The sequence below is a fragment of the Telmatherina bonti genome, assembly GCF_933228915.1.
Source record: "Telmatherina bonti genome assembly, chromosome: 12".
NCBI classification, from domain to species: Eukaryota; Metazoa; Chordata; class Actinopteri; order Atheriniformes; family Telmatherinidae; genus Telmatherina; species Telmatherina bonti.
In genome coordinates, this window is record NC_136610.1 from 18,874,056 (window position 1) to 18,901,635 (window position 27,580).

At 38.7% G+C, this 27,580-nt stretch overlaps 1 protein-coding gene across 8 annotated transcripts in view; it reads left to right on the forward strand.

The window, feature by feature from the left end:
- Positions 1 to 27,580, forward strand: part of atp8a1 (ATPase phospholipid transporting 8A1) — a 97,825-nt gene that overhangs the window by 46,552 nt on the left and 23,693 nt on the right. For all 8 annotated transcript variants that reach the window (XR_013771519.1, XM_079249792.1, XM_079249791.1 and 5 more), the window contains 12 exons: positions 1,784 to 1,889; positions 3,804 to 3,886; positions 4,618 to 4,667; positions 4,885 to 4,954; positions 5,553 to 5,637; positions 6,576 to 6,715; positions 8,724 to 8,862; positions 11,430 to 11,494; positions 16,334 to 16,506; positions 18,217 to 18,400; positions 20,516 to 20,626; positions 26,337 to 26,411. Coding sequence is in view for 7 of the 8 variants with exons in the window: in XM_079249792.1 (XP_079105918.1) it covers positions 1,784 to 1,889; positions 3,804 to 3,886; positions 4,618 to 4,667; positions 4,885 to 4,954; positions 5,553 to 5,637; positions 6,576 to 6,715; positions 8,724 to 8,862; positions 11,430 to 11,494; positions 16,334 to 16,506; positions 18,217 to 18,400; positions 20,516 to 20,626; positions 26,337 to 26,411 (1,281 nt within the window). In the remaining variant the exon portion in view is untranslated. The remainder of the gene's footprint in view (positions 1 to 1,783; positions 1,890 to 3,803; positions 3,887 to 4,617; positions 4,668 to 4,884; positions 4,955 to 5,552; positions 5,638 to 6,575; positions 6,716 to 8,723; positions 8,863 to 11,429; positions 11,495 to 16,333; positions 16,507 to 18,216; positions 18,401 to 20,515; positions 20,627 to 26,336; positions 26,412 to 27,580) is intronic.

Consider the following 27,580-nt stretch of genomic DNA (forward strand, 5'->3'; position numbering starts at 1 on the left):
TGCCATGCTAAGACCCTACGCTTCATATTCTCCTGACCCATCAACTTTTTCCACACTGGCCCTGTCTGAAGTGATGAGTGTCTGTCACTGCTGCTATGACACAAGTTACCCAGGAGTCAGTGGGGGTGATAGCTTGGAGCACATGCAACATGGTATTAGCTGTCACATCTAATTGTGCCATCGGAGTAAAGTTCAGTGGACCTTGACTCTCCGCTCAGTTTACCACTGTCCAGGATATATCGCGCACTGGCATTTGTGCTTTCATTCTTGTCAAGACCCTCAGCAACATAAGCCTAACCTTTATGGAATTCTTTGACACTTTGGAAATGCATTTGCATACTTGCTGAACTTGTGTTCGTGGCTGTTTGTTTTTTGCTTAGCACAAGAGAAACCAGAGGAATACAGCTAGCACAAGACTTTGTCAAAGGATAAAAACAAACAAACAAAACAAAAACAATCTATCAGCAATTTTAAAGCTGAAGAAATATTCCAGACAAGAGCCCCGGCTCAGTATTTACAGCGGTTGTCTTCAGGGTGGATGTATTAAGTCCCTTCATATGTTGAAGTATGAAGGCAAGACACAGGAACCCCATACTGCCCTCAGAGATATTGTTGTGTGACTGTGGAGAAAAAAACATTTTGGCATCAAGACTTGTGTGTGTTTGGTGAATATTTGAGTGACAGGTGGGCTTGGCAGAACCTACAGAAGGTTAAAAGATGCTGTAGAAATTTGGGCTGGTTTGTATTTTACATCAGATTTAGTTCGTGGCTTGGCTGTTTCTTCCCATTTCCTTGTTTGCACATGCACATTCTCTCACACACACATATATATACATGCTAACATGTCCTTCAGAGGGTACCTATAAGGCCAAACCAGATGTACTGTTAGGACACAGGGAGAACTCTCAGACGTCTGGACTTTATGGGAATCTGTGTATTTTCATTTATATGTAACCCTTTTATTTTCCCTTTTTGCCCCTATCGTATATTTTCTCCTTTGTTTGACTCATCATAGTTTTACCACCCCGAAGAAAAAATAGATTTTATGCACCTTATGAAATTTGTTTGAGGCATGAAACAAGCATTTTGAAGCCATCTTTTTCTAATGTGATCATATTCACTTCATTGTTTACTACAACCCAGGTGGGATCATTCAGTTCTTTCAGTCTACTGTATATTTTCTGTGTTCCAACAGGTTTGTGAGCTTTATTCATAATTGGTTGCTCATCGCCGACAAATGTTTGCAAGCCAGCTACTAAAGGTCCTACTGCTGGATTATTCAAAGCTTATTTGTCCCTGGAGGCTGCTTATATCTCTGCCTCAGCTGTAGTTACTGACTCCAAACTGGTGGTCCTTTATTCTCAGACAGGAGCCTCAGCAGATGCCTGTCTGAACCTACCCCACGGCAAGTTAGTCATACTGTTCCTGTCATGAATGTGAAATGCCCTCAGTTTGTGCGTTGGGGCTTTTTTTCCACCATTAACTGAGGATGAGTAAATATGTGTCAGTAGTTTGAGTCTTGAATCTAGTGGCAAAGTTATATGAGACCCTATTGGCTTGATGCCATCGGTCATGCAGGCTACTTCGTGATGCTGACAAACCTCAGGCTGATTTTTGGTAAGAGATGAAAAATATAGTTAGGATACATGTACAAACGGTGCTTTCTCTGCTCTTGTTTCCTTCTGTTCTACAATATTATCAAGGTCTTTCTAGATGTTCTGCTACAGTTACATGTTTTATTAAACAACATTAAACGTCAAAGTGCCCTTTCCACTTTCTGTAGCCTACAGCTGCTGTTATCCTGGAGTTCATGACCATGATGGCCATCTGTCACACTGCAGTCCCTGAGCGCACGGAGGAGAAAATCACCTATCAAGCTGCATCTCCAGGTATCACGCCTTTATAGTGGAATACAGCTTCTGGAAATGTAGGTTGCTCTGCTGTTACTCCAGCATGTGATGCGTCATCATACATGACGATTTAGGAATACTAACTACTACTACTCATCACTCATCACATATGTGATAAGGTTTTTTTTTTAAGACTAGATAGCTTGGGTTGTAGCTGTCAGTCACATTAACATTATCTAAAGTTCTTTGTTTTAAGTGCATATATGTATTAAAACACAAAGTTTTATTGCTGTTTGTCCTAATATTGTCCGCGCACACTGCTAATTCAAAACCTGTGTTGGAGATTCAGCAGTGACCATGATGTTGTCTTCTGCAGTAGATAAGAGATTCTTTATTTGAATTATACAAAATTCAGTACAGCTGAACTCCTCATGGTCTGACTTGAAAAGTAAAGACATATGAGCAGCAAGTTAATTCCTTCCCCTGCATTTATCAGAAGACTTTATCAGCTTGTTACTCTATCCAACACACATTTACAGCATTCCGGTTAGTTGGGGGGAAAAAAAAGCAAAACTAAAACAAATTGTAGTTGGAAACAAATAAAAAGCATGGTGTCTGGCAACTTTGGTGACAAAAGAGTCGAGATTAAAAGGGAAAAAAATGCAGGACCAAAACTGCAGGTCTGTGATTATATACAGTAAATTACTAGATGTTTTGTGCAAGAAACTTCTATTTATTGTAGTATTTATTATTATACCTAATGACTGCTGTGCCTGAACAAATGAACCACATCTCTACACCCCCCAGGCATCAGTGTGTCATATGGACATTAATATAACCACAGGAACATGAGCCAGGAATTTTATTATAAGATGCAATCTTATGATTACATGGTTTATATCCCTCCGATTTCTTGAATCCCACTCTGATCTCTTGGTCCGTCACAGTCACAGATACACAGATACAGCTGTCAATAATTTTAACTCTCCATGAAAAAAAAAAGTAAGTATATAATATATTCACATATAGCTGACAGGTTGTACACAGCGCTTGATTCTCTGTCAGTAAAATGTACAATTTCTTAAATCACACAGCCCTCCTCATGAGTGCCCGAAGTTACTCAGCTGTAATCCAAATAAAAATAAATAAGTAGCTCTAATAAATAAACAACAACAACAACAACAACAAAAACACAGCTGATTGGATGTGAAGAATAGGTGTAATTGTTCTCTGATATTTTTGACTGTATGAATAATGTTGGTAAAGCACACCTATCAGTTCAGTGAAGAAACAATTCATGTGTGCTACTGTTGAAAGATAGAGACAACTTTTTTCTTTTTTTTTTTTTTGCCTGAGTGCTCACAACAAATGTGATCTCATGGTGTTTTGGGATTTGAAGCAATGCGGGGAATGGCAGAAAGGAGAGGCCCTTCAGGATCTTGATTCAAGCTGCATTGCTCTGGTTAAATTATCCACTGTATTCAACTTCTGTTCTTATTATTCTTATCGAAAATGTGTTGGAATAAGTACATTTATGTACAAACGATCAATTCAAATCAGTTGAAGCTGAACTGAATTGAATTTATTTGTATAGCACATCTTCACAACAAAGGGCACTTTACAGACACATAATTTTAAGCCACTTCATTTTAAATAGCCTCGTTAAAGTAAAGCAACTGATTGCATTCCCATCCTGTGCAAGCAAGAGATGACAGTGGAGAGGAAAAAAACTCCCTTTTAACAGGAAGGAAAAACCTCCGACAGGACCCGGCTCAAGGAGGACGGCCATCTACCTCAACCAGTGGGGTGAGGAGTGGAGGGAAAGAGAAAACAGACACTGCAACTTTTATCCAAACTTTCAACTGTCTAACTAAAAATTCCACATTTACTCACTGTGTGATTGCATAGGTGTATTCATCTATTACACTTTCAATGTTTTTCTTTGTCTTTAAGATGAAGGAGCTCTGGTGAGAGCAGCCCGCAACCTGGGCTTTGTGTTTTCTGGCCGAACTCCAGACAGTGTCATTGTAGAAATGGTAAGTCAGGACATTTGATGACAGTTTAAAAAAAGCAACAAAAAACTAAAATAAAAAAGGTTCCAGGTTGGAACAAATGTAAACAGATGAGTCTTTTTCTGATCAAATATATATAACAAACTTAAATGACATATAAACCTTTTTATTTGACAACATTCTTTATAAGTGTGCTCTTTGTAGTTTTAATTTTTTTTTTTTTTTTTTTTTTTTGTAGTTTTAATGCTTGGCTTTTTGGGATAACAGGAATAAAGGGCAAAATTGTTTTGATTATCTCCTAAGCTGAGGCAGTTTTTCCTCCAAGTGGCTTGAGGTCACTCATCCTGTTGTTAACTTAATTGACAAACCTGTTGACAGCGCCTAAACACCCCGAAGCAGAAAGGCTAGGACAATTTATTCATTTTTAATCTCAGGCCAGAACATCTTCTCTCTGATACTCTTGTCCTATTTCTTAATCTTTATTAGACCCTCTAAATCTCTCAGCGTCAACTTAATCGCTCTGTCTGGTACCTAGCAGTCTCTGCAATTAAATAAGTTAATTAGATTTTACCTTGTTATTCTCCCTCCATCTTCTCAGTGGAGGCAACTGATAAACACATTTAAGTTGCAATTATGGCTGATTGGAGAAAGAAGGCAAGGTTAGGCTTTGCTACGCAGTCAAAGATGTCTCGGAGGACTCAGGTGGAGATGTGTTCTTTTTGGAGAAATTAATTTGAATGTCTCTTTTCTTTTAGCTTGGAAAAGAGGAAAAGTATGAACTGCTTCACGTGCTGGAGTTTACAAGGTAATTTTTTTATAACAGTGTTTAATGTTAATCAAATACAAAATAGATTGTCTGGTTTATAATACCTGTATATTTTTTTTACTAAATAGTTCTTTTTGATTTGAAGCTTTTTTGATTTACAATTTTAAGACCTGAAACGGTCCGATGACTTGGCTTTCTCACCTTATTCCACCTTTTCCCTCGTCTGCACTCCCTCTGTTGGCTTTTTGTCACCTAGCACTAGAAAGAGGATGTCTGTCATCATGCGCACCCCATCTGGAAAGATCCGCCTGTACTGCAAAGGAGCTGTGAGTGTCTGTCTCTCTCCATGGCAACGTGTGACAGCCCATCACCATCACTGCCACACACACAAGTGTTGAATGCTCTTCTTCCCTCATTGTCTTTTGCACTTGTCAGAAAAATCGTTTCAATGAACGGAAACATGAAGACCACGACATCTCACACGTGTGCGTCTCTGGAATACATCAGATCCTGAAGCATTATGTGTTACGTGTAAATGCTCAGCCACTAAAACCATCATTATTTTTAATCATAACAAAAGTCAATGTTGAGAGTAGATCAGGCTTGTTGGTGCATTTACCAAATGCTCCTAACTTATGTTTGATCTTTTCTGCACAAAGAGATGGACATAGCTGTATGCTTCTGTCTTCTTTTTATAGTCCTAATGATCTTGTTCTGTTTTAATGTTATTCAAACACATTATTTAAGTCTGAAAAGGCAGACTAAACACCAGCGGGTCATTTGTATCCTAATGGAAACTCTGTGTACGCCTCATAAAGGATTGATCAATCTTGAGATACCCAAGTGCAAAGCAGTGGAAGTCCAGGGACTTACTGACTTTCCTCTGTGAGTGTCAGAATCTGACAAACATTTGTTTCCCCTCAGGACACGGTGATCTATGACCGTCTGGCAGACAGCTCCAGGTACAAAGAGATCACATTAAAGCACCTGGAGCAGTTTGCTACTGAGGGTAAGTGGACAAACATCGCCCCCTGTCTAAGGACACCTCTCATACACAGTAGATGTCGCTTATTTATTTTTAGCTGGAATTGCAGCTCAATCCTCTGTTGAAGCAGCAGTGCTATTTTTCTTGTCCTAGAAATTTTCCTCCAGTGTCTTTTTTTTAATTTATTTTTTTATAGTGATCTGTTCATTTAGGTGTGGATATTTTGCAGGAGTCGTAGCATAAAGCCGCAGTGAAAATAGCTCCTTGTGTTCTGTGTTCATACTGCCCCCTTGTGAGACATCAGCAAAGTGATGTCATTGGGAATTTTTGATGTGGGCTAAAAATAGCATTCAGGACAGATTGTGAGCATCTTCAGTCCCAGTCATTTTTTTAAAAAACCTGGAAATGGCTGAGAAGACGTGCCATTGAAAGTTTATTTTGTGGTTTATACTTTTAACAGATTTTTGTTCAAATGAACAGGTACACACATATATTTATCCTTAATCAAAGCTAACTATGAAATTAGAATAAATTGTCATTTCAGGGTTTTTGAGTTCTGTGATGGTTGTTATTTTTTTTTATTTTTACAAGGAATGAGATTAAAAAAAGGAGAAAAAACAGTGAAAAAGCTTTATTTATCACACAAATTCAAAAAAGAGCTGCTTGAAAGAGGAGCAGGCATATTTGCAATCCTGTTTTCTTTGTGATAACTACCTACCAAGTCTTTTCAAGGTGTCAGAAATCATACTTTCCACATTTGTACAGAGGAGCTTAATAGATTATTTAATAATTATTAACAATTCCATTAATTTAGCTGTACAAAATCAGTCATAAGAAGGTATTCAACAAAGATCTGTCTGAATGACATTTTTAACGTTATCTTGACAGCCTGTAAAATGCCAACAAAAAAAAAAATCCTGACATTTGACCTGGATGATGGGATTCTGTTTTTAATCTGACAGGGCTGCGCACTCTGTGCTTTGCGGTGGCAGACATCAGTGAGTCGTCCTATCAGCACTGGCAAGAGATCCATCACAGAGCCTGCACCTCCCTGCAGAACAGAGCCTTGAAACTGGAGGAGAGCTACGAACTGATAGAGAAGGTTTAGCTGGACAATTTCTTATATCCTGTTTGCGTGAAAACAGTCCTTTTTAATGTCATTCTTCATGTTCCCTTAGGCAAAGATATTAGCATGTCATCCTGCAATCGGTTATCTGCTGTGGGAAACCGTTAGCTTGTGAACAAAAAGGCAACTTTTCATTTGGCAAGATTTACTTAATCTGCCAGCTTTGATGCAAACTTCACTTTTTGCAAAGCTTTTGCAAGAGTGACTTAGCTTACATAAACATAATCATTCTTGCAAGCATTTAAAAGTTCAGAATTTGGACTGTTTTTGCGGGGAGACAGGGTGTTTCACCATCAGGTAGAAATAGTTTGGTTGTGTGGGATGTGTGGGAGTGCTGGTCAGAGACAGGAAGCGACAGCTGTAAATTAGCATGTTCCTGCTTTCTTCTGTCTGCCCAAAACAAATGGAGGCAATCAATCATAAACTCAAAGCTTTCAGCAAAGAAAATGAAATGTGCACAACCTAATGAGCAGTGTGCGGCATTACTGCTGCCAGGGTTTGGAGCGGTTTATGGTTTGGGGCCACAGGCTTTTCAAATAGTCTTCAGTAGTGGCCACATGGGGGCACAATAGCCCTGCAGTGACATTTTTAAGGAAAGGAATATTCCAGGTGTGTATGAAATCATTTATCTCAAGTAATTAAGTCACATCTCTTCACTTTGCCAAAGTATCACAACAAATTGTTAAAGAAAGCGTTCATGTGTCATACACTTCTCTAAAAAGTTCAGGATTTTCAGGTGAAATGTGAAACACTAGTGAAACACTATGAAGGCAGAACATTAGAACCACACAATGTTAATTCCTCCATTTGTAACAGTTTATTGACATAAAAACTAACAATGGTCAGAATACCACAGCATAAAAATGTCACCGTCTCAGTAACTTATGTGTCTTCCATTGTTTATCCTGTAAAGGGAAATGAATAGTCAGTAATTATTTATGGGTTGCACTACATTCTATGTCGTCTGCCTTAAGAAACGAATCCCTAAATAATCCTTGAGGACAGTAGCGTGTTTATTCTTTCTTTATGTTGTGCTATTGGATATCGGTATAGAGTTAACTGCTCTTGGCTTTGAAGAAAGCATTTTTCATCAACTGTGCAGATTTGTTTAATCTTATCAGATTAAATTTATTATTTCTGGCCCGCTTGCACTTAATCCCAGCCAACCACCAGTTACTAGATAGCATTTTCCAGGAAGGACCATCAGGACACTGCTGTTGCATGCAACAAATCATTCTGTTTCCCACACTAAAACTTTAGTTAGAGACAAGATAGCATTAGATTTAGAAGGCTCAGCGTTAAGGCTCACTTTCTTGACGCTGTTCAGACAATCGTTACGTTGGGTATTTTGCTCTTCATTGGCTTTTGATGTTGAAATTCTGTAATCCAAGTGGTTTTTGTATCCCCACTGAATCCCTTCAAATATAGGAGCATAAGAACAATGTATGGCAAATGAGGACTCAACAGATATTGTGTATCACCCTCCCTCCAACATGCAGTTTGCCATGTTGTGTCATTCCCAGTGATTAGACAGCACAGAGCTACAGACCTACAGGCAGCAGAGCTCAGGTCACAACTTAAAAAGCTTCCTCGGCCTTTCCTCTGCTGCTGGTTCCTGTCTCCCCTCTACCCCTGGGTCTTGTCAAATCTTTGGCTCTGTGATGAGCTTGTACTAACCCCCAGTCAATCCCACAGAACCACAGAGTTTCCTGGGGGGAAAAAAAACAGCCAACTGTATTTGTGCATGTGCTTGTGTGATCCAAAACTGTTTAAGGTCATAGGGATTTTTCTGGGTAGGTATCTCTGGATAAGGGATGGGGGACAAAACAAACAAACAAACAAAAAAAACAAAAAACAAACAAAGACATGACTGACTGAGTGACAGAACCCTGACTCAGATTTTTGTTTGACACATGATGTTTAAAAGACCTTCCTATGTTATGATTCTCACTGACTCCCACCTACTCGGCTTTCTCTGAGTTAGAACCTGCAGCTTCTGGGAGCGACAGCAATAGAGGACAAGCTCCAGGATAAGGTACCCGAGACCATTGAGACTCTAATGAAGGCTGACATTAAGATCTGGATCCTGACTGGGGACAAGCAAGAAACTGCCATCAATATTGGTGAGCTGCAACTTTATAAAGTTTTAACTTTGGTCTTTGAATTTTTCATCTTCGTGTTGAATACCATAACTAAAATAATTAATGCTAAATCTTAAATGCTTAATGATAAATTGTGCAAGCTGTTCTGTACTAAAAATGTTGTTTTAGGTATTTTTCATTTAAACTGGAAGCTTGACGTAAAAAATACCACTTAAAGAAGAAACACTTTTGAGGACTGATACAAGCTCTGATCCTATTAGAGGACTGATTCTAGAGTTACCAAATTATATGGTGGCATCAACAGCTGTTTGTACTATTGATGCCTTTTCCATTCACGTGTATCTGGACGTATTTTGGCTTGGTGTGTGAACTTCCCTGTTACAGGTACTCCAGTCAGTTCTGTGGTCATTCCTCATTCAGAGCAATAAAGCACCAACTGGTTGAATGTTTCTCTGTCACACATACATGGTGAAAGCATCTGTTGCAGTTTGATGTATGAGCACCCTGCACTGGGATGAAATAACATAAATATGTACACAAGCTAGAAGTTCTCGCATATCAAGCTTCCTTAGAGATTTTAGACGTGTAAATGTTATCAGAAGGGTAAACAACTAGTGCTCGGTAGCTATCTTAATTCATATCGTCCATCCTGCAATAACAGTTTTTTAGATGTGGTGAAACACCAGCATGGACCCACCTTGATCACAGTCAATTTGGTAAAACAAAGTTCAGAAAAACAGATATCAAAAGTAGCTCCATTTGTGGCTGTACCTACCACTGAGGCCTGACTGAATCAGCCCTTTGTGCCCACTGTGCCCAGATGTGAAGGGGCTCAGCAGAGGCTCGAACTCACTGGAAGTATTTTTACAGGTCTGGCTTCTGACTGAGTTGCTCTGTAAAAACTCTGCTCAATATTGACTTTATTTTTTACTATTTTCCTCATAGAAAGATGATCCCTATTGCCAGGGTTAGTGGTGCACTGTGCACCATGCCAAATTAGACTGAAAAAAATTACTCCAAAAGTTATTTACCATTTTCATGTAGCTTAAATGACCTAAATGCCATTTCTGGCACAGAGAACCAGGCCTTAATGCTGCTAAGATTACATAGTTACAAATTTACTAATAAGCCTGAACTATGAAAACATCATATGAAACAGCAACTCGCTCAGAGACGTGCTTACAGTGCTGTGAGGGGAGGGGAGCTGAGACCGAAGCCAAAATGCAACGAGGGGAAGAAGTCTGCAAGACTACTCACTTTATTAACGCTGTGTAAAGTTTGGCCAGAGGGTGCATCTGCTCAAGCAGAGAGACACTGAAGAGTAAACATGATCCCTTATCTGTCCTCACAGTTCTGAGCTCTCACTGCTGCTCCATTTTCATTGTGGCGTGCAGGTCTTCATCTCTTCCACCCCCTAAAATCCCAATCAGCATTTTATCCATTCTGAGTGGCCTCTTTGGCAAAAATGTACATCTTTAATCATTGCTTCCTTAATGAAATCTGAGATTACTCTGACGTGACTGTCATTACACATTCCTTAGGGCCTGTGGGAGCAATGTTTAGTTCCGCCTGGGAAGGAGAAAGGCCAGGAATTTACCTTTGCTGAAATAATTAAAAATGGGGGGGGGGGGGGGGGGGGGGAAGCACTGAAATGAGCTAAAAGGTAAACACATTGAGCGGAAGGGCTGTGGCAGGAATGGACAAGGGGGAAGGGAGTAGAGACAGTGTTGAGATGGGGAGACATTTTCCACACAGCAGCAAATTTTTGGACATTTGCACCTTTGCACTTAAGAAAACAATCTGCCAGACCCCAGACCCCAAGCCTGTTTGGTTTTGACTCTGGAGGCGAAACTTGCTCATTTCCTCTCTTGTGTGTATCATGTGTGCACTTTTGTGTGAAGTTGTGCATTTATGCGCAAAACCTTATCTCATTTTCACTCCAAAAGTTGCCACCCATGCATTCACAAAGGGCAGGTTTTTGCGGTAACCCCCTTTAAAGAAACTGAAAGCTCTTTCCAGACAGAAGCAAAGTGTTGAAGCCCACAAATATTTATGTGGTCATGCCACAGATGGTAACCTTTTCATGCAGCACTGAACTGAAGGCTTCAGTCTTGGTTTGTGAAACATTTCTGTTTTCCCCAATGAGAGGCTCCCTCTACCACCTTGCTGGTGACCCTGAGTCTCTGTCCCGGCCAAGAGCTGAACAGAAGGTTCCCTAGAGAGCCATGTTGGGTAACCCAGAGTTGTAACTGCCTGTTAAAACAGGAAACCAACAAACTTCTGTAAACCAAACTCATTAGTCATGTCTTGAGACACTGACTCTAAACTCCAGTGGTTTATTTTGTAATTCTTAAAGTGTGTTTCTGATTTTATTTTCTTTGTTTTCAGATTTTATTTGTTGTTTCAGCTACTTTAATTGCTTATTGAAACTGTATGACTTAGTATTATGTAAAACTTCAGTAGCACTGTAGAAAGAAAATATTCATGGCTGAATACAGTACATGCCTAAAGATTAGCCTTTTCAAGTCTATAAAATCTTGTCTATAAAATGTAAAACTTCATCTTTATTTTTTCTGTCATTGTTGTAGGACATTCCTGCAAACTACTGACAAAGAACATGGGGATGCTTGTGATAAATGAAGACAGTCTGGACGTAAGTTTAAAAGACTTTTCCTACCCACAATGTATAGAATATACTTAATAATGCAACCAAAACACAAAAAACCCCACTTTCTTTTATCTAAAAATGCTTTGTCTATCATACAGTTTATGCAATTTAATCATATATTTGACTTCAGCTTAAAAATCTAAATGTAAAAGTGCTTCTACATTTCTTTTGATTGGATTACAAATTGATCCAATTACACATAGACTCTTGCCAAGTGTTCTACATGAAGAAAAAATTTTATCTGAAGATATCTTTTATAGGTGAGTGTCCCTACTTGGCCTTCTTCAGAAAAACGGTCCTGAAATTCATGGATTGAGGCCACGCAGTCACTTTTGCATAAACCCACCACGCATCCTAAACTCTGCATTTACCGTCCTTAAGACACCAGCAGTGAGGTCTGTTAACCCCCCGGCAGGAGAGCCTTGTCTGTTGTTTTGGAGACTGAAAAGGGCAAGTCCCTGCAATTCTAACATGGGGGAGCTAAGCATTGTGCCAAAGCCAAAGACTCTGCTCTTTGCTAGGTTGGGGAAATTGGCGAAAGGGGATGGATGAAGTGGGTGGGGGTGTTTCTGGGTGATGATGGACGGCCTTCACTCTGTCAGCCAGTCGTTAACTGTGATAAATGGAGCTGAGGTAGAAATTTGGGGTCGGTGCATTCATAAAGCACATAGGCTGGTTCTTTGAAATGTCAGCTCCCATTCCGCTGTGGTTGAGCAGATGCTTATGTAAGACAGTTTGTTAAAACGCAAAAGCAGGAAGCTTTTCACCGAGACTGAACGGCCAGTGAACAGAGCCAGGCAGCAGGGCTGGTTGATCTAAGTGCCCTTGTGCTGTGAAAGAGATTCATTGGAGCGTGGCCTCCTTTTTTTTGCTGTGTTTAGAAATGGGAAGGCTAATTTTTGACACCAATTTACCAAATTTAACTTGAACTAAGGTTTGTTGCCTTAAACTCCAAATTGAGAATTGTTTCTTTTGAAAAGATTTATATTTTATCCTATCAGTAGGATCGGTAGGATTATTGACTATTTGTATACTAATCTTTAAAAAGTAAAGTCAGATTGAGTATCATTCTAAATTGTCCATGGGGAAAAATAACTTTTTTTTTTTTTACTTGTTTTGAAAAGATTTATATTTTATCCTATCAGTAAACCAAATCATGCTTACTGAGTATTTGTATACTAACCTGTAAAAAGTACAATTCCAATTAGATTGCGTATCATTCTAAATTGTGTATTAGGAAAAATAACTAAAGAAAAACATTGCTTTAGACGCACAATATTTTTAGCTGCGCGGGCAAATTGAATCAAAATGATGTGTATGTACAGTTTGAACTAAGTTGGAACACCCCCTATATGATGACTTCCAAATCCAAGACAGATTACATTACATCCATACACATTTCCAGATTCCACATCATGAGTGTCACGTCCTGTTGGCTGTTTCACACAAGGTCTATATGAACAACAGAGTCCAGTCTTTATGAGAAGCTGTTGTGAATTTCTGAATGGACAGTACATACCCTTTCCAAAACCAAACACTGGCTCGTCACACAGGCTGAACTGGTCATTATAGCCATAACAAAGAGGCTTTAGGAGGAGACGTGTAGCATTAGTGTTAAAATTCCTCAGTGTAAATTAGAGGGGGGTGGGATGACTGTCCTACTCAAGGAAATGGTAAACTTTGCTTATCACACTATGATGAATTGGTTGTCTTCCAAACAAAGTGAATTCCTTCTCATACACAAGGTGTATTAGCTTCTACAACAGCTTACACACACACACTAACATGTTAACATGTAATCTAAAATCATCCTAGGAAAGCAGATGGAGCAGTTTTACTTGAATGAAGACACAACCTGTGGTTACTTTGTCCTTAACACACATACGCAAATACACACTCTCCTGCCCAGTGCTTCACCAACTCATGCTGTTTTACAGACCCCATCAGGGATGGTTAAGTCCTCACAGCTGCTCTCTGCATGTATCCTCTTGCTCAGTTTCTCTCGTGTGTTAATCCATCATCTCTCTCTATGCATGTCTCTCACTCTCCTTCTCTCTCTTTGTGAAACGCAAAGCCCCTCTATCCAAATATTTCCTTTAAGCTGGGGTTTCAGAGTTTTGTTATGCCAAGTGAACATTCATGGTCCCCTTGGTACAGTCTGAATGCACTGACATATCTGACCTCCACACCAGGCCAGACCCCTCACCACTTCATGTTAATGGCAACTATTTCATAATGATTTCAGCAGGCCAAGCATCTTCCTGTTATCTTCAGTACATCAAACCATTTTGGTATTTTACGTGCCTGGGTTTATGTATTTGTTTTTTCAAAATTTATGTAATAATTTAAACTCGCGCTTGGATATTATTCTATTCTATTCTATAGTCATTTAGCGGACGCTATTATTTGGATATATTTTAAGAGGAGTCCCTATGTTTTGCAGTTCTTTTACTTTAGCTGAATAATTTGTGTGAATAAAAATGGCTGCTGCATGTACCTGTCAGAAAATTAGTTACATTCAGAGACTAGTTTTATGTACTAATGACTTCACCATCTGTGGTGAGAATGACTGAAAGATGAATACAGTGATGATCTCATCCAGACCACATGCCTGTGTACCAGGACAGTTAATCCTCATCAGTCTCATATGTGAAGCTTTCGTCATCACTCACCATCATAGTTTTATATACTTTAAAGTTAACAGGACTCATCCACAGAATCCATCAATGTTACCACTCCGTATCCAGCATCTGAGTGTAATTAATATGAAAATCATAATAAACATCTAAAATGTTGTGAGCAGCTGCTGTGCAGCAATTGGGGATTTGCAATAGGTGCTGACAGATTGATTTATTTTACGTTGGAGCAAATGAGAAATAAATATAACCAGTTTTAAGATTATATAATGTATATTCATGTGTCGCCCTGCGATGGACTGGCAAGCTGTCCAGGGTGTACCCTGCCTTTCGCACAAAGACTGCTGGGATAGGCTCCAGCTTCCCCTTTGACCCGTCATCCGACTAAGCGGTTAGAATAATGTATGTATGTATTTGTGTGTCAACACAATTGTTTTCTTTTTTAAATCTTGGATGTTTATCAAAACATTTTCAGGCTCTAATAATACAGTAAAAAGTGCCATTAAGGATAAACTCTGGGCTTTGATTTTGTGATATTAGCATCCAAATTAAAGCAGTTAAAAAACATCCGCCCTTTAATTTGCAGTTCTCTTTTTTTTATTATTCTTTTTTGTAAAATGTAATTGGACAGTTTTCTTTACAGTGGTTTCCAGTAAAGGAAACAGCTTGTCTCATGTAAATACTGTACTTCTGCTCTCTAAAACTTTAACACTTTTGTGTTGTTTTTTTTTATGACATTGTTTTGTCATTATTTAATTTAGCTTATTTTTTACGAGTCCTTTGAGGCATAAAGAAAAGATCTTTATCAGCACAGCATCTTTTTCAATGAAGAACACACATTGAGATATAAGCACATCATTATGCAAATCTGCTGGAAAAGGAGGATGTCAGAAATGTAAATAAAAGCAGTTTAACATTAGTTGCTTTACATTTGGAGGGTCGTAAGATGATAAAGTCAAATTAGACTAAGCTCAAAATGTACATCAATCCAGACATTTCTGGTAAAGCATAGTTTTTACAGAAGTAACCAGGATGAACCTGAAGCAATGCTGGAAGTAAAAAGTAAGAAGAGTGACTGGAACAACTCTTGACCAAAGCTTCAACATGATCTGTAAATCAAATCAAATCAAATCAAAGATACTTTATTCATCCCTAAGGGGAAATTCAAATCTAAACTGTGTAAAGACAGTGTGATGACACAGCCATGCATGTTCTCTACTGACACTTTGGCAAGTAGTTCTGGAGTGTGTAAAGATATACGTTCAGCTCTGATTTAGTTATATTCAGCAACTTTTTATTTGAGCCGCATTTCAAATAGACATTGTCCGAACAGAAAGTGTAAAAGCAGCCCAAATTTTCTTATTTTTTGCTAAATGTGGAACATTTTGCTTAGTCTGGTTTAATCACACATTCTCAAACTAACTGAGATGTTTCTCCAGCTGAAAGTCAAACTAAAAGCAGAAGTCCAACCAAACAGCAAAAAATGCTGCAGTTAAAACCTGACACAGCATTGGTGACATCCATTCTCAAAGATTCAATGTATTATAAATAACATTTTGTTTATGGTTTTTGAAACTTGGTTAGAATTGAGCCCCTTTTTTAAAAAGAGAGTTTTGTATTTTGGAGTTGCTATGTCTAGTCTGCTCTTTGGTTTACGCAACAAGCCTCAAGTTAAAGATGAAAATCTGCAATGTTTTAAGTCCATGTTCACAATTCTCTATGTATTTTGGTCAACAACTGGAATAATAGTAAAATCTCTTAAAGACATATCTGAAAGATATTTGAGGAAAATATGAATTCAGGTATGAAGTTTTTTTATGTTACAGAACAAAAAACATCGGCACAAGCATTCACGACTGGTACCAGTGATTTAAACAGTTGTAATTTTAAGCAAAACTGATTATAAATTTCTGTTTAGAACTGATTCAAACAGATTGGACATATATATAGTAGGGAAATTATGGTTTGGTTATATGCTCTGCTTCAATTTAAAACTTTAAGGTAAAATATCACATGCTGAGGTAGTAGAGGTACTTCATCAGACTTATCAATGCCAGTTCACTCTGAGAAAATACATTTATTCATGTAACAGCACTTCACATTTCCTCTTACAACTTATAATACAAAGTCTTATAATTCAAGTGAATGGCTACAGCTGATTTTTTAAAAATTGTTTTTCATTAAACAGGCAACAAGGGAAACACTCAGCCACCACTGTGGGATGCTGGGAGATGCCCTCTACAAGGAAAACGACTTTGCTCTCATAATTGATGGAAAGACTCTAAAATATGCTCTCACATTCGGAGTGCGCCAGTATTTCCTCGACCTCTCCCTGTCCTGTAAAGCTGTCATATGCTGCAGGTAAGATTTACCTCCAAAGCAATAAAACTGACCTTAAAAAGAAGAGAATAAACATGGCAATCACGTATGACAAATATGAATACAATACTAAGGAATTGCATTTTCCAAAAATCCAGAGAAATTGCAAACAAATCTGATGTTGATCAATTTTGATAAAATAAATTATTCAGATTAAACTCCACATTATAATTGTTCTATGAAGGATCACTTCTTTACTACAAAATCTTAAGTCAGTCTATTTTTTTATGTAAAACATAAAAAACATTGCAGGCCTTCTAAAGAGAATATGGCTGAAATGGCAAAGATCATAATAAAAGGATCAATTAGATTGATATAATTAAAAGCAAGAGCAATCAAAAGTTGCCGTGCAGATTAAAATAGCAGCTTAAAAAATGACATAAGCTCTCTGGTGACCTGCATGGCCACATAAATAGTAGAATGTACTTAAGCAACCATGACAAGGTCTGAGGTCAGAACAGCTGACATCTTTTATATGTTGCACTCTTAGGCCATACGTAACTTTGATTTTCTATTAATTTTTTTCACCCCACCATTGCCTGTCTGTGCTGTTAACACACCGTGGGCAGTATGATATAGTGGGATATGAATAAAAGCTATTAAACTTTAAAGAGTGAGAACATTAACATTTTAAAAGCTGAAGATAGACATGTATTTTACAGTATTATCTCTAGAGACTTGCATGGAATTAGGTGCACAAAGACAAGTCCTCCATGATTGAACTCAGAGTTTGCTATTTTAAGCCTGAATTCTGGTGAACAAAGACTTATGTGATTCAAGTGTCACACAGCCATAGCTAATATGTGTCTTTCTATTTATGTAAATTAAGAGGGATTTATTGGGCTTTAGAGAATATATATGAATATTCATGAAATATATTAAACATTCATGAAATAAACATTAAATAAGCCATGTATACAATACAACATGTTCCTTTTACCAGATGTATCACTATGAAGATCTAATTTAACTTTTGTTTTCTGATCAGTGTCGAAACTGCAACATTAAACCCTGTTCTGACTCAATGTACTCAGAGTCCAGTCAAAACCTGTGAAAACTTCCAGAGGATGGAGTCATTACTTTTTATGAGAGTTGTAGACAGATATGTGCTCCCTCCCATACACATGGTGTCAGCAGCTGGCTCACCTCACACCAAGAAGCTGGACTGCAAAGGTGTAACACTGTTTGCTCCCCCACATCCTCTCTTTCTTTTCACACATAGGTCTTGTTCATCCAGAAGCAGGGACACAGCTCCTCACTGACATCCTACTGTTAAAAATCCCAAATGATCTTACATCCCGTCCAGTAAGAATCTGGTGCCCACACAGGGTTGCAGAGTACATGTTATATGGTGTGTCTGCAATTGTCTTTCTGCCTTCCAGAGAATCTGATTTTTGTAACTCAAATGAAAATATATGGTCATAAAATACACCTTTTCCCAACAAAGTCGTACAGCTTCCTGTTCAGAAAGAACTTTTTGGTTTTGCAAAGGGGCTGACTCCCAAGACTTAATAATTTATATTATTTAATGAACAACCCAGTTATAATTTTAGAAAAATATGAGTTTCCTCTTTGAACTCTATACATATGCTCCACTGTTACCTTTTTAGTAGGTCCAGAGCATAGGATGTGGGATGACGCCCGGCATGTTTGATTATGTAGATTCTTTCAAAACTCTTATATGTCTTTTAGAGTGTCTCCTCTTCAAAAGTCCGAAGTGGTTGAGATGGTAAAGAAACAGGTGAAAGTGATCACTCTGGCCATCGGTGATGGAGCTAACGATGTTGGAATGATCCAGACAGCCCATGTGGGTGTAGGAATCTCAGGCAACGAGGGTTTGCAGGCAGCAAACTCCTCTGACTACTCTATTGCCCAGGTGAGCACACTGGCAATTACATTCACTGGTTATGTAATCTGTCTTTATTAGGTTACGATTCATGAATAAGCAGTTTGACAATCAACAGTGTGATTTTTAGCGCCTGACGCCATCCCAACGTGTAGCGTGAGACTGTCAGATAGAGGCTACATAATTAAATGAAAGGTTTCAAGACTATCAGGCCAAAATGAGAACAGAAAATAAAATCACAAGACGACATAATGTCTTTGCAATGTCAAAGTATGATTTATCACAGCTTGGCCTGGCAGGGCATTAAACTAATTGTCATTCCTTTCACTGTTTTCTCAAGTGTATTATCTGTAAGTGATAGCTTGACACATTGTTCAGAGTAACAATGGCAAACATGTCTGAAAGAGCTTTAGCTTATCCAGTGAAGAAGTGTAACACCTGTAAAACAGGCATCTGGTGACACCTGACTCTCAACATAACTTTACAAAAACAGACCTTGGCAAAATGCTGTTTGGATACATGCTCACCTCCCGGTAACTAGCTTGTCTGAAACTCTGAGTCGATATGTGATATCTGGTGGCAACAAAAGCCTCAGAGTTCCTGTGTCGTGGCTGTCTTATACAGCACGACGCTCAGCGCTTCATGTTTCGCTTATAGCCACGAGGCCTCGGAGTATGGGAAAACAACAGGACGACTTCTGTTCTTCAGTATGCAATCGCAATTCAAGAGACCTGAGCGCGTCTGAAGTGCCCCCATCAGTCCATATGACGTGTCGAATGTGTATGTCCTTTAAACCAGGTGGCCTCTTGTAATCTATTTAGGTTGTGTCTCTGCGTCAAATGAAATTACAACTCTAGACTTCCAGAGGTACTTACTGTGTCTTGCCGTTGCGGTACATTAACTGCAATTTGCTGACTGCAAACTGAAATCAGTCCTGGGAAATTATATTACTTGTTTTTCCTTTTCCTTTACATGAATTATGATAATGTTCAGGAGTGTCCGATGAGTTCCTTGCTGTTGTAAATTAGTCAGTAGTCAGTTTCTGTGATGTCATAACTGAGAACTTGGTCTGTGAAGATGAGTATTGATTTTTTAGAGAGGCTTTGGGTGGAGGCACCATGACTGTCTTTCATCAGTTAAGCCCTGTGTTAGCTGATGTTAGATCATGGCATTCAAGGGGTCACACAAACTGGGGCCCATCAACTTGTTTTCATTTCAACAAGGAGTCCGCGGTGATGCTGAAAGATAAGCAGACCCTAAAATAAACAGACTTGTGTTACTCTGCTCTAACATGCTTCTCAAGATTCATAGACTGTTCTACACCCATAGTCATTATTTGGCAGACTGAGATTGTATCCAGAATCAGAACAACCAAGTACAAGACAATGTGGCATTTAAACCATTTAGAATTGCTTCAAAGTCTTGAGTCAGAACTTGTTCTCGTTTATTTTAGTACAGATCTTCTTGATGCTCAGAATAGATTTACTTTGTGTCTCCCTGCTTAACAGTATTGATGATTTGTCATTCATATCCCCAACCGTGCAGAATTCTGCAGCTACAAGACGAGGCAGACAAAAACATGGAGATATGAGTCTGATCAATTACAATTAAGTGTGAGCTCTCGGTTCATAATGAAGAAATTATTCTAATTTGCCCGCAATCCTGCAATCTGAAAGCATTTATAAGAGCTTATCTTTTGTTAGTTGGCAAAAAGCTGTGATAAACCACTTGCCTTAAGATGGTGCCCCAGTGTTATCATACTGAGCAGTTAGAAATTGCACTGAATTGAAAGAATTAGCACAGGCCCCAAGTAAGATCATAATTATGAGGCAATTTAACTGTTACACTCAGCCCTTGAATACCAGTACCCCCAAAATGAACCCCTCTAATTACAGCAACTTGAGACTTGGCCCCCGCAGTCTGTGACTGGACATTTGTGGAATGTGTAAGTGAGAGATTTGGTCAAAATGTCTCATCAGCCCCTTAATTCTCTGCAGAGGAATAACAATACTTTCTTTGATCTAAATATCGTAGTGTTCCAGCGTTGAGCTTAGTTTATGTGAAGCTGTTAGGAAATCTACTGTACTCAGACTTCTGGTCTTCATTCATCATGTTGTTGCCCTCCTTGTACTTCCTCCTACACAGTTCAAATACTTGAAGAATCTACTGCTTGTCCATGGAGCCTGGAATTACAACCGCGTAGCCAAGTGTATTCTGTACTGTTTCTACAAGAACATTGTTCTGTACATCATCGAGGTAAGTGTCAGACGTACACGCAAAGCTTTCGCATTTGTTTTATTTTTAGCCAAATGACATAAGTATGTGATTATTTAGAAATGGGGGAAGACATCATGGTTATGTAACTTCTTTTTTTTTGCCTCAAAACATGAAAACAAGTAAAAATTATGGACAATCGAAACAATCTCATATTAATATAATTTTGTTAAACAGTTTTGCTTAATAAGAGTTTCTGTATCTTTTCCACAGTGTGTCCTTATCTCATAGTCTGACTGATTTTGGCAGTTGAACTCTTTCAGCTGTTAGCCAAGAGACAAAAGTAGTTGTGTTTAAACTATAACTCATCCCTATGAATAATTTCTGTTCAGCAGCTCCCTTCCATTCCTGTTGTCAGTGGATGAGGGTGTACACGTTTCTCCCAGCATCAGTCTGTTATTGTTCTATGGGTTTGATGGCACTTGACAGATACCAGGGCCACTGCAGATAGCAGCTTCAGAGCTAAAACCAAGAATGACCAGACACGTTAAGTGCTTCCTATCAGCAGCAGCTCTATCACTGAGGGTGCTCAGATGTTTTGATCAACATTTTAGTCTGATGAAAGTAGTAACTTTGGTTCTGTGTCACTTTAGAAGTTCAAACTCGGACTGTGCTTAGTGTTTGATCACATAGTTTCCCAGACCACATATCAGTGGCTATTAAAACAAGGATTTGGGACTTTAATACTAACTGCAAGTTTAACCCTGGGTAACATGATAACTTGCAGAGAAAACCTGGTCTGCATCAAGAGTTAGCATAAATCTTAACCTTTAGCTTTCCCTGTTGAAATCTTTGGTTCTAACATAACATATCCACTAAAGTTCTGAATGCTTATACAATGTGTCATATTTTTTTAATTCTTTCATTAAAATCTGTAAAATTGGTAGACTTCCATTGATCTAAGACTATATGTTCATTTTAAAATTTATCTTTAAAGCATAAAAAGCCACTGACATTTCAGAAATGGTTAAAGCTTTAAAAAAAGAAAAGCCAAACGTTGCTTTACATGTTATAACAACACACCTAAATAGTCTTGATAGGAGTGATATTGATAAGTCTATTATTCCTGTACTGTAGTGTACATTTCATTTTTATTTGTTGCCTTTTTCCCATCTGACTTATAATTTTCCATCTAACTTGTAAAAGATTTCTAAATTTGTCACATTTGTTTATGATTATTATTTGTTGCTCTTCAGACTCATATCTGGTAATGATTCTGTAAATTATTGTGATCAGTTCCAGCAGTGCACCTTTTGCATGAATATTCTCATAATCCAGAGTTTGAGAATTAGGGTTGACTGAACTGATAACCTGGGTCATGACACCACTTAGTGATATCTTATAATTTAGGGATAGTGAAGGTAGATATCAAACAGATGCCTGAGTGTGTGGAACTTTCTGCAAAATATATCAATAGATGTACAGTTTTGCACTTCCTTATGTCTACTTACTGTAGATTTTTTGAGCCATAAAGGCACAAAGAACTATTCGTCTTCATCACACCAGACAAATGAAGAATAAGCAAGAAAATCAAATTGTTATTTATATTTCACCACTATATTTGCTCATGAAAAAGATATCAATGGCTCATTCACAGGCTGTTACTGAAATATGAGCACTTAAAAATAGTTATTCGGTTCACCCTTTTCCTGTGCTACTTAACCTGTGATGTCCTTCTTCATCCTGATTCTAGTTTATGTGCCATGAAGAATCAGTCAGCTACCTTCTACATTCCAACGTGTCTACTTCTGGCTCACTGACTCCTAAAATGAAAAGGGGCAGCTGATTTCTTTCCAGGCCACAACTTTATTCATAATTTCATTACATCTGTGCAATCATGCTGCCCTTTTCCAGATAAGGTTAAATAGCAGTTACGTACACAAATCCACAATAAAATTAAATTTCAGCTAACTTGATTATCTGATGGACAAACTATTACATTTGGCATCTCATCTTTGCCTGAATATTGAATTACTTTTGTCACAGTTTTAAACCATGTGTACACTTTTCTCTTTCTCCTATGTTTTAATGGAGGAGAAGAAGAGGCGGTATAATCTTCAATGTTCTAAGTTACACATTCAGGAACCCTGTTATTTTATTCTATACTGTTGGAGGAATAATCAAGACCTGATACAGGTTGCTTTTTATTTATAAATCCAATTGCAGTTGCTCTTTAAAACTTGCCAGTCCCCTTTTCAAAGGTCTTTTCAAACAACTGGGACATAACATCTATAATTCTATCTGCAGGGTGAACTTTTCTCCAGCACACCTTTTGTTGCTATCTGAAAATATAAGTCCCTTTCTCCTGTGCAACACCCCTTCAGGGAGCTGAAGTAGATAATAGGACATTTTTTCACTGTTTAGTGGCTTCAGTATTTCTAATGTCCGTGTTGTGTAAAACCAGACTTGTACCACACCAGCAGCCCTGGGATACGAGTAAAAGCTGCATTTGCTGCACTAATAGGTTTACTTTTGAGCTCCTGTGTTTTTCCTTTTGACTTTTGGGCTGCCTTGCAAAGACAGAATTTGGGACGCTGACAGGAATTTGAACTTTTTGTTCGCAGCATCTTTGTCCTGTACATTGTATTTTACAATTTGAATGCCGGGGCCTGGAGACTGCGTTTAAGCCTTCATTCTTCCTTTCTTTCTGCTGGGACTTTGTTTCCCTATGGGAGATATACTGAGGAGAGTTTGGGATTCTGCGACCATTGTAAAAGACTTCAATGTGGGTGCAACTTAGTTTAAAGCTCTTGAACCAGTGTTTTATTGGGAATGTTTGTTAGGAAGAGTGTAAGGTTGTCTCCTCACTACTTCAAACTTCTATTGATTGTAATTGTACTTTGCATTACTTCTAATTAGTTCAGCAACAGTTGAAGTATGGTTATACTGAAGACAATAATTTTATTATTTAAAAAGACAACTGATTTTGTGAATATATTTCTAAATAGACTTTGTTGGTACTTTTGGAAACCTCAGACTTCATTCCTAACCAACTAAAGAATGACAAAGGAAAGCACTGAATTCAGATGCATTCAGGCCAAGAATCCATAGCAGCTCAGTTGAAATGGGCGATCCAGCTGGCCACTCATGTTTGATTGACACATTGCTGGGTACTACAGAGAGGGGGGGTAACTGACAAGTGGCATTTATGAGGCAATTACATGAAAGTGCATTCAGTGGAGCTTGGTATCATTAGAGAATGCTCTGAGTAGCTGAGCTAGGCTTGGCAACCAGTTTCACTAAATTAAACCACAGAGGCCAAGTCTGATATTGTGAGGAAGCCTCTGTTTGTAGCTCCACATATTTCCAACATATTTATCAGCCTCTCCTTTAGCTTCCTCTCAGTTCTTTACTTGCTTTGTGCATGACTTCTATTAGCAATTCTGCAGAGCTAAAATTAAGAGTATCAGGGCTCACATTGTTGAGGACAAATGTCATAAACCCCCCCCCCCCCCAATACATCCAGTTCAACTCAACACCGCAAAGCTGTGCAGCAGTCTTGGAACCAATGATTTTTCATTTGCTGATGAATATGCAAGTCTTCTCTTTTGCTTGCCCCTGCCCAGCCCCTCTCAACCCCCCAGTCACTGTTTTCATGATGTGCACTGAGGGAGAGAGGCCAGCCACACCCCTCCACTGAGTGGCACTCAATGAGGAGAAGAAAAGAAGGAAAAAAAATCCTGCCTGGTACTTCCCATAATGAGCAAATCAATGCATCTGTCCCTCAAGAGATCGGGAGAGTGGGAAAGAGAGAGAAGCTGTTGGGATTCTGTGGACCCAGCCAAAATAGTCTCACAGAAGCAGCTACCACACTCTATGAATGGGAGCCTTTTTTTAACTTAGCACAACAATATCTAAGCCCAGAGGCTCTCACTGAGCAGAGCTGTAATTAATTCAGCAGTTTGACCTACCCACTAGCCTCTCGTTACCAATTCTTGGGCTAAGCTGATGGCTGAACCTGCCTCATGACATTGTTTTTATCTGCAGAGGAACCCTAGCAACAGCACTCGAATGCATTTCTAAGAGAGCAAGAATCCAAAAAACACCCAAAACTCTGTCATGCGAATCGAAGTCTTTGCATGTAGTCATATGGTTCAATATCTAACTGAACATGAGTTTAAAGACGATATCTCCTCTTTGTGAAAGAAACATCCTGGTAGAATGGATCTGATGGAGTAGATGGTGGGACCTGTGATAGGTGGGAGTGGCAGAATGCAAAGCTGAGGGGGCTGGCTCACATGCATAGACACAGGCTACTTCTGCTGCCCCCCACCATTTGTTTCCATGCATATGCTCACAAGATTTAATGGAACAGACCAATGTGCAGACTGGTTTTGGTTGTTTAGACAGTGGCACCAGCGGGTGGGGCTATCAATAGGCTTTGTCCCAATCTGAGAATTTGTAGCAGTTCATGCTTTCATAATGACGTTAAATGAAGCGAGGAAATTCTTGATAGGCCATGGCCAAAACACAGCTTCCCTTATGTTCTCTTGACAGTTTCGGTATGAGCAAAAGTCTGTTCTGGATCACAAAAAATGTCGACTGTGACAGAGTGAAGGGCAGATTCTGCAAACCTTTTTAAGTCATGGAGTCACTTTAACCCCACAATGTCTCCAATTAATCAGTTTTACAACATAGATATTCATGCAGAATATGCTGCTTCTGTCCTTGTCTCAGCCATTATTATTTTGTTTATGTGGATATAACTAATAAAGATTGAGTGGTAAGCCTTATGTCCACCCAGCAGATGGTTCCCATTCCCTTTTCTTACTTTTCTGACACGATATAAGTCTCAATCATTAACAGTCCCTCAGTTCTTAATCTGGCCATCTCTGAAACCAACGTCACCTGTCATCCACATGTCATCAGGTAGATCAGAGGAAAACAGTGGATTAGATCTATGTCTGAAACTGAATCTGTGGCAATGCAGTGGACAATTTGCATTGTGGAGATGAAGATTTGGAAGTCTTGACTTACCCACTTATTAATTTTTTTCTCATTTGTCCTGTTTTGGCCTCTCTCCCTTTCTGGAATGAGATATTTTGGCTTACACAGTCTACTGACATCTTCATCACAGGGCAGCTCTTTAAACTAAGTCACATCAATTTAAAAAAGAAATCGTTTCACATTGAGGGAAACTTTACATTTTGTTGTGGTCTATTCCTGAGTCAGCTGCCATTACAAAATGCATAATCCAAAGCAAAATCTAAATGTAAGTCATAAATATAAAACATTCTCTCTTTTATCTGTATACATTATGTGAGTAATAAAAAGCTGCTGTCTCTGAGCTCTCTGTTATGAGGCAGTGAAGAATGTAGCGTGAGTGAAAAATGGATTGTTAGTCCGTAGACACAGTGAGTGTGTCTTAAATCTGATAAAATATACCATGCATCCTCACTGCCTCTAATGGTGAACATATATTAAAAGGCCTGTTATCTTAGGAACTGTAGTGGTTTTATAATCATGTTAAATGGAAGCCTTCATTGTCATAGTCATAAATAATTGCTTTATAGATTTGAAAAACTGTGTTAGAAAAGAGAGGTGTGAAGGGTTAAAACAATGAAACATTTTTAGGGAAAGATTTTTTCCCTAAAAATGAACTTTTTTTAAAATAATGGAATCATACTTTTCTCATTGTGTTGGACTATTATTTTAATGTTTTATCCTTAATGGGTTTTTTTGTCTCCCTCAGATCTGGTTTGCATTCGTTAATGGATTCTCCGGTCAGATTCTGTTTGAACGCTGGTGCATCGGATTGTACAATGTTGTAAGTATTAATAAAAACGAGCTGTCTTAAGAGTACTTTTTCCATTTACCCCATCCCTTCTTTGACTCAGTTACCCCTAAACAGATTCCTTTATTGAGCAAGAATGGCATTGAGTTCCTGAAAATTTTCAGCTTTATGACCCATTATCAAGTCGCTGTTCCCTCTGTGGCTTAAACTATGCGCTGAATGTGAAAGAACAACAGCTTTCCTTGCACCATATAGTTAGTAAGAGAAGATTTGAAGGATAAAATGAACGGGAATGTGGGAGCAGCAAGCAAACTAGCTGCTATTGGTTCTCCCACAGGGCGCTGTAATGGGACCACTCCGAATGAACTCATATTTCATTTCTGTCACATGAGGCAGATGACAAAAATATGTATCTGTAGTAGGATCTTTGCAACCATAAGTACAGGTGGAGATGTTATGAAGTTTAAAATATGCATTAAAACTAACTACGTTCAGTCAAGACTAATTAATGAGACGAGCATGGAGTGAAATTTCCCCATGATTTATGTTTAGGACAACATTTTACAAAGGACAAATCCTCACCCCTATTTTATAAATTCATTGAAAAGAAAACCACTCAAAAGACCCAGTTTTATGCTGAGGGGTGGGAATCGCGTTCAGTTTTTCTTACTTTAGCCAAAACCCGGGGAATTCCTTTGACTCAGTGGGAGTCTGTTAGAGGCAGTAAGCTGAATCCACCCCTCAGTAGAGATCTTCCTGCTGCTGACTGCGAATAAGAAAGGAGTCCAATGAAGCACATCCTTTGGCCTGCCGGTTCTGTAGACTGAGTCCTGCAGACTCCCACTCCAGATGGTTCTGAAGGGATATCACACCAGCTGACCCATCGAGACCCTCCCAGTCACACGATACCACCACTCCTCTCTCAGCAGCTGTTCTACAGAGCATTGCAACACCACTAAAAGTGATACAGCAGCCTGATATGATGGCAGCTTTTAGCCCAGAACACTGCAGATGTTCATAGTAGATAGCTCTTGTATATGAACAGACCTAAATGCATGACCACTCAAAATAAGTATCCTCAACAGATTAAAGGGCAGTGATCTTTAATAACCAAAGCTTAGAATAGAGCAAGTGGAAAACACATGGATGTGATGTGGTGTGGTAGGAATGTTTAGGACAGTCTTTTGAGATTTGTTTCAAAC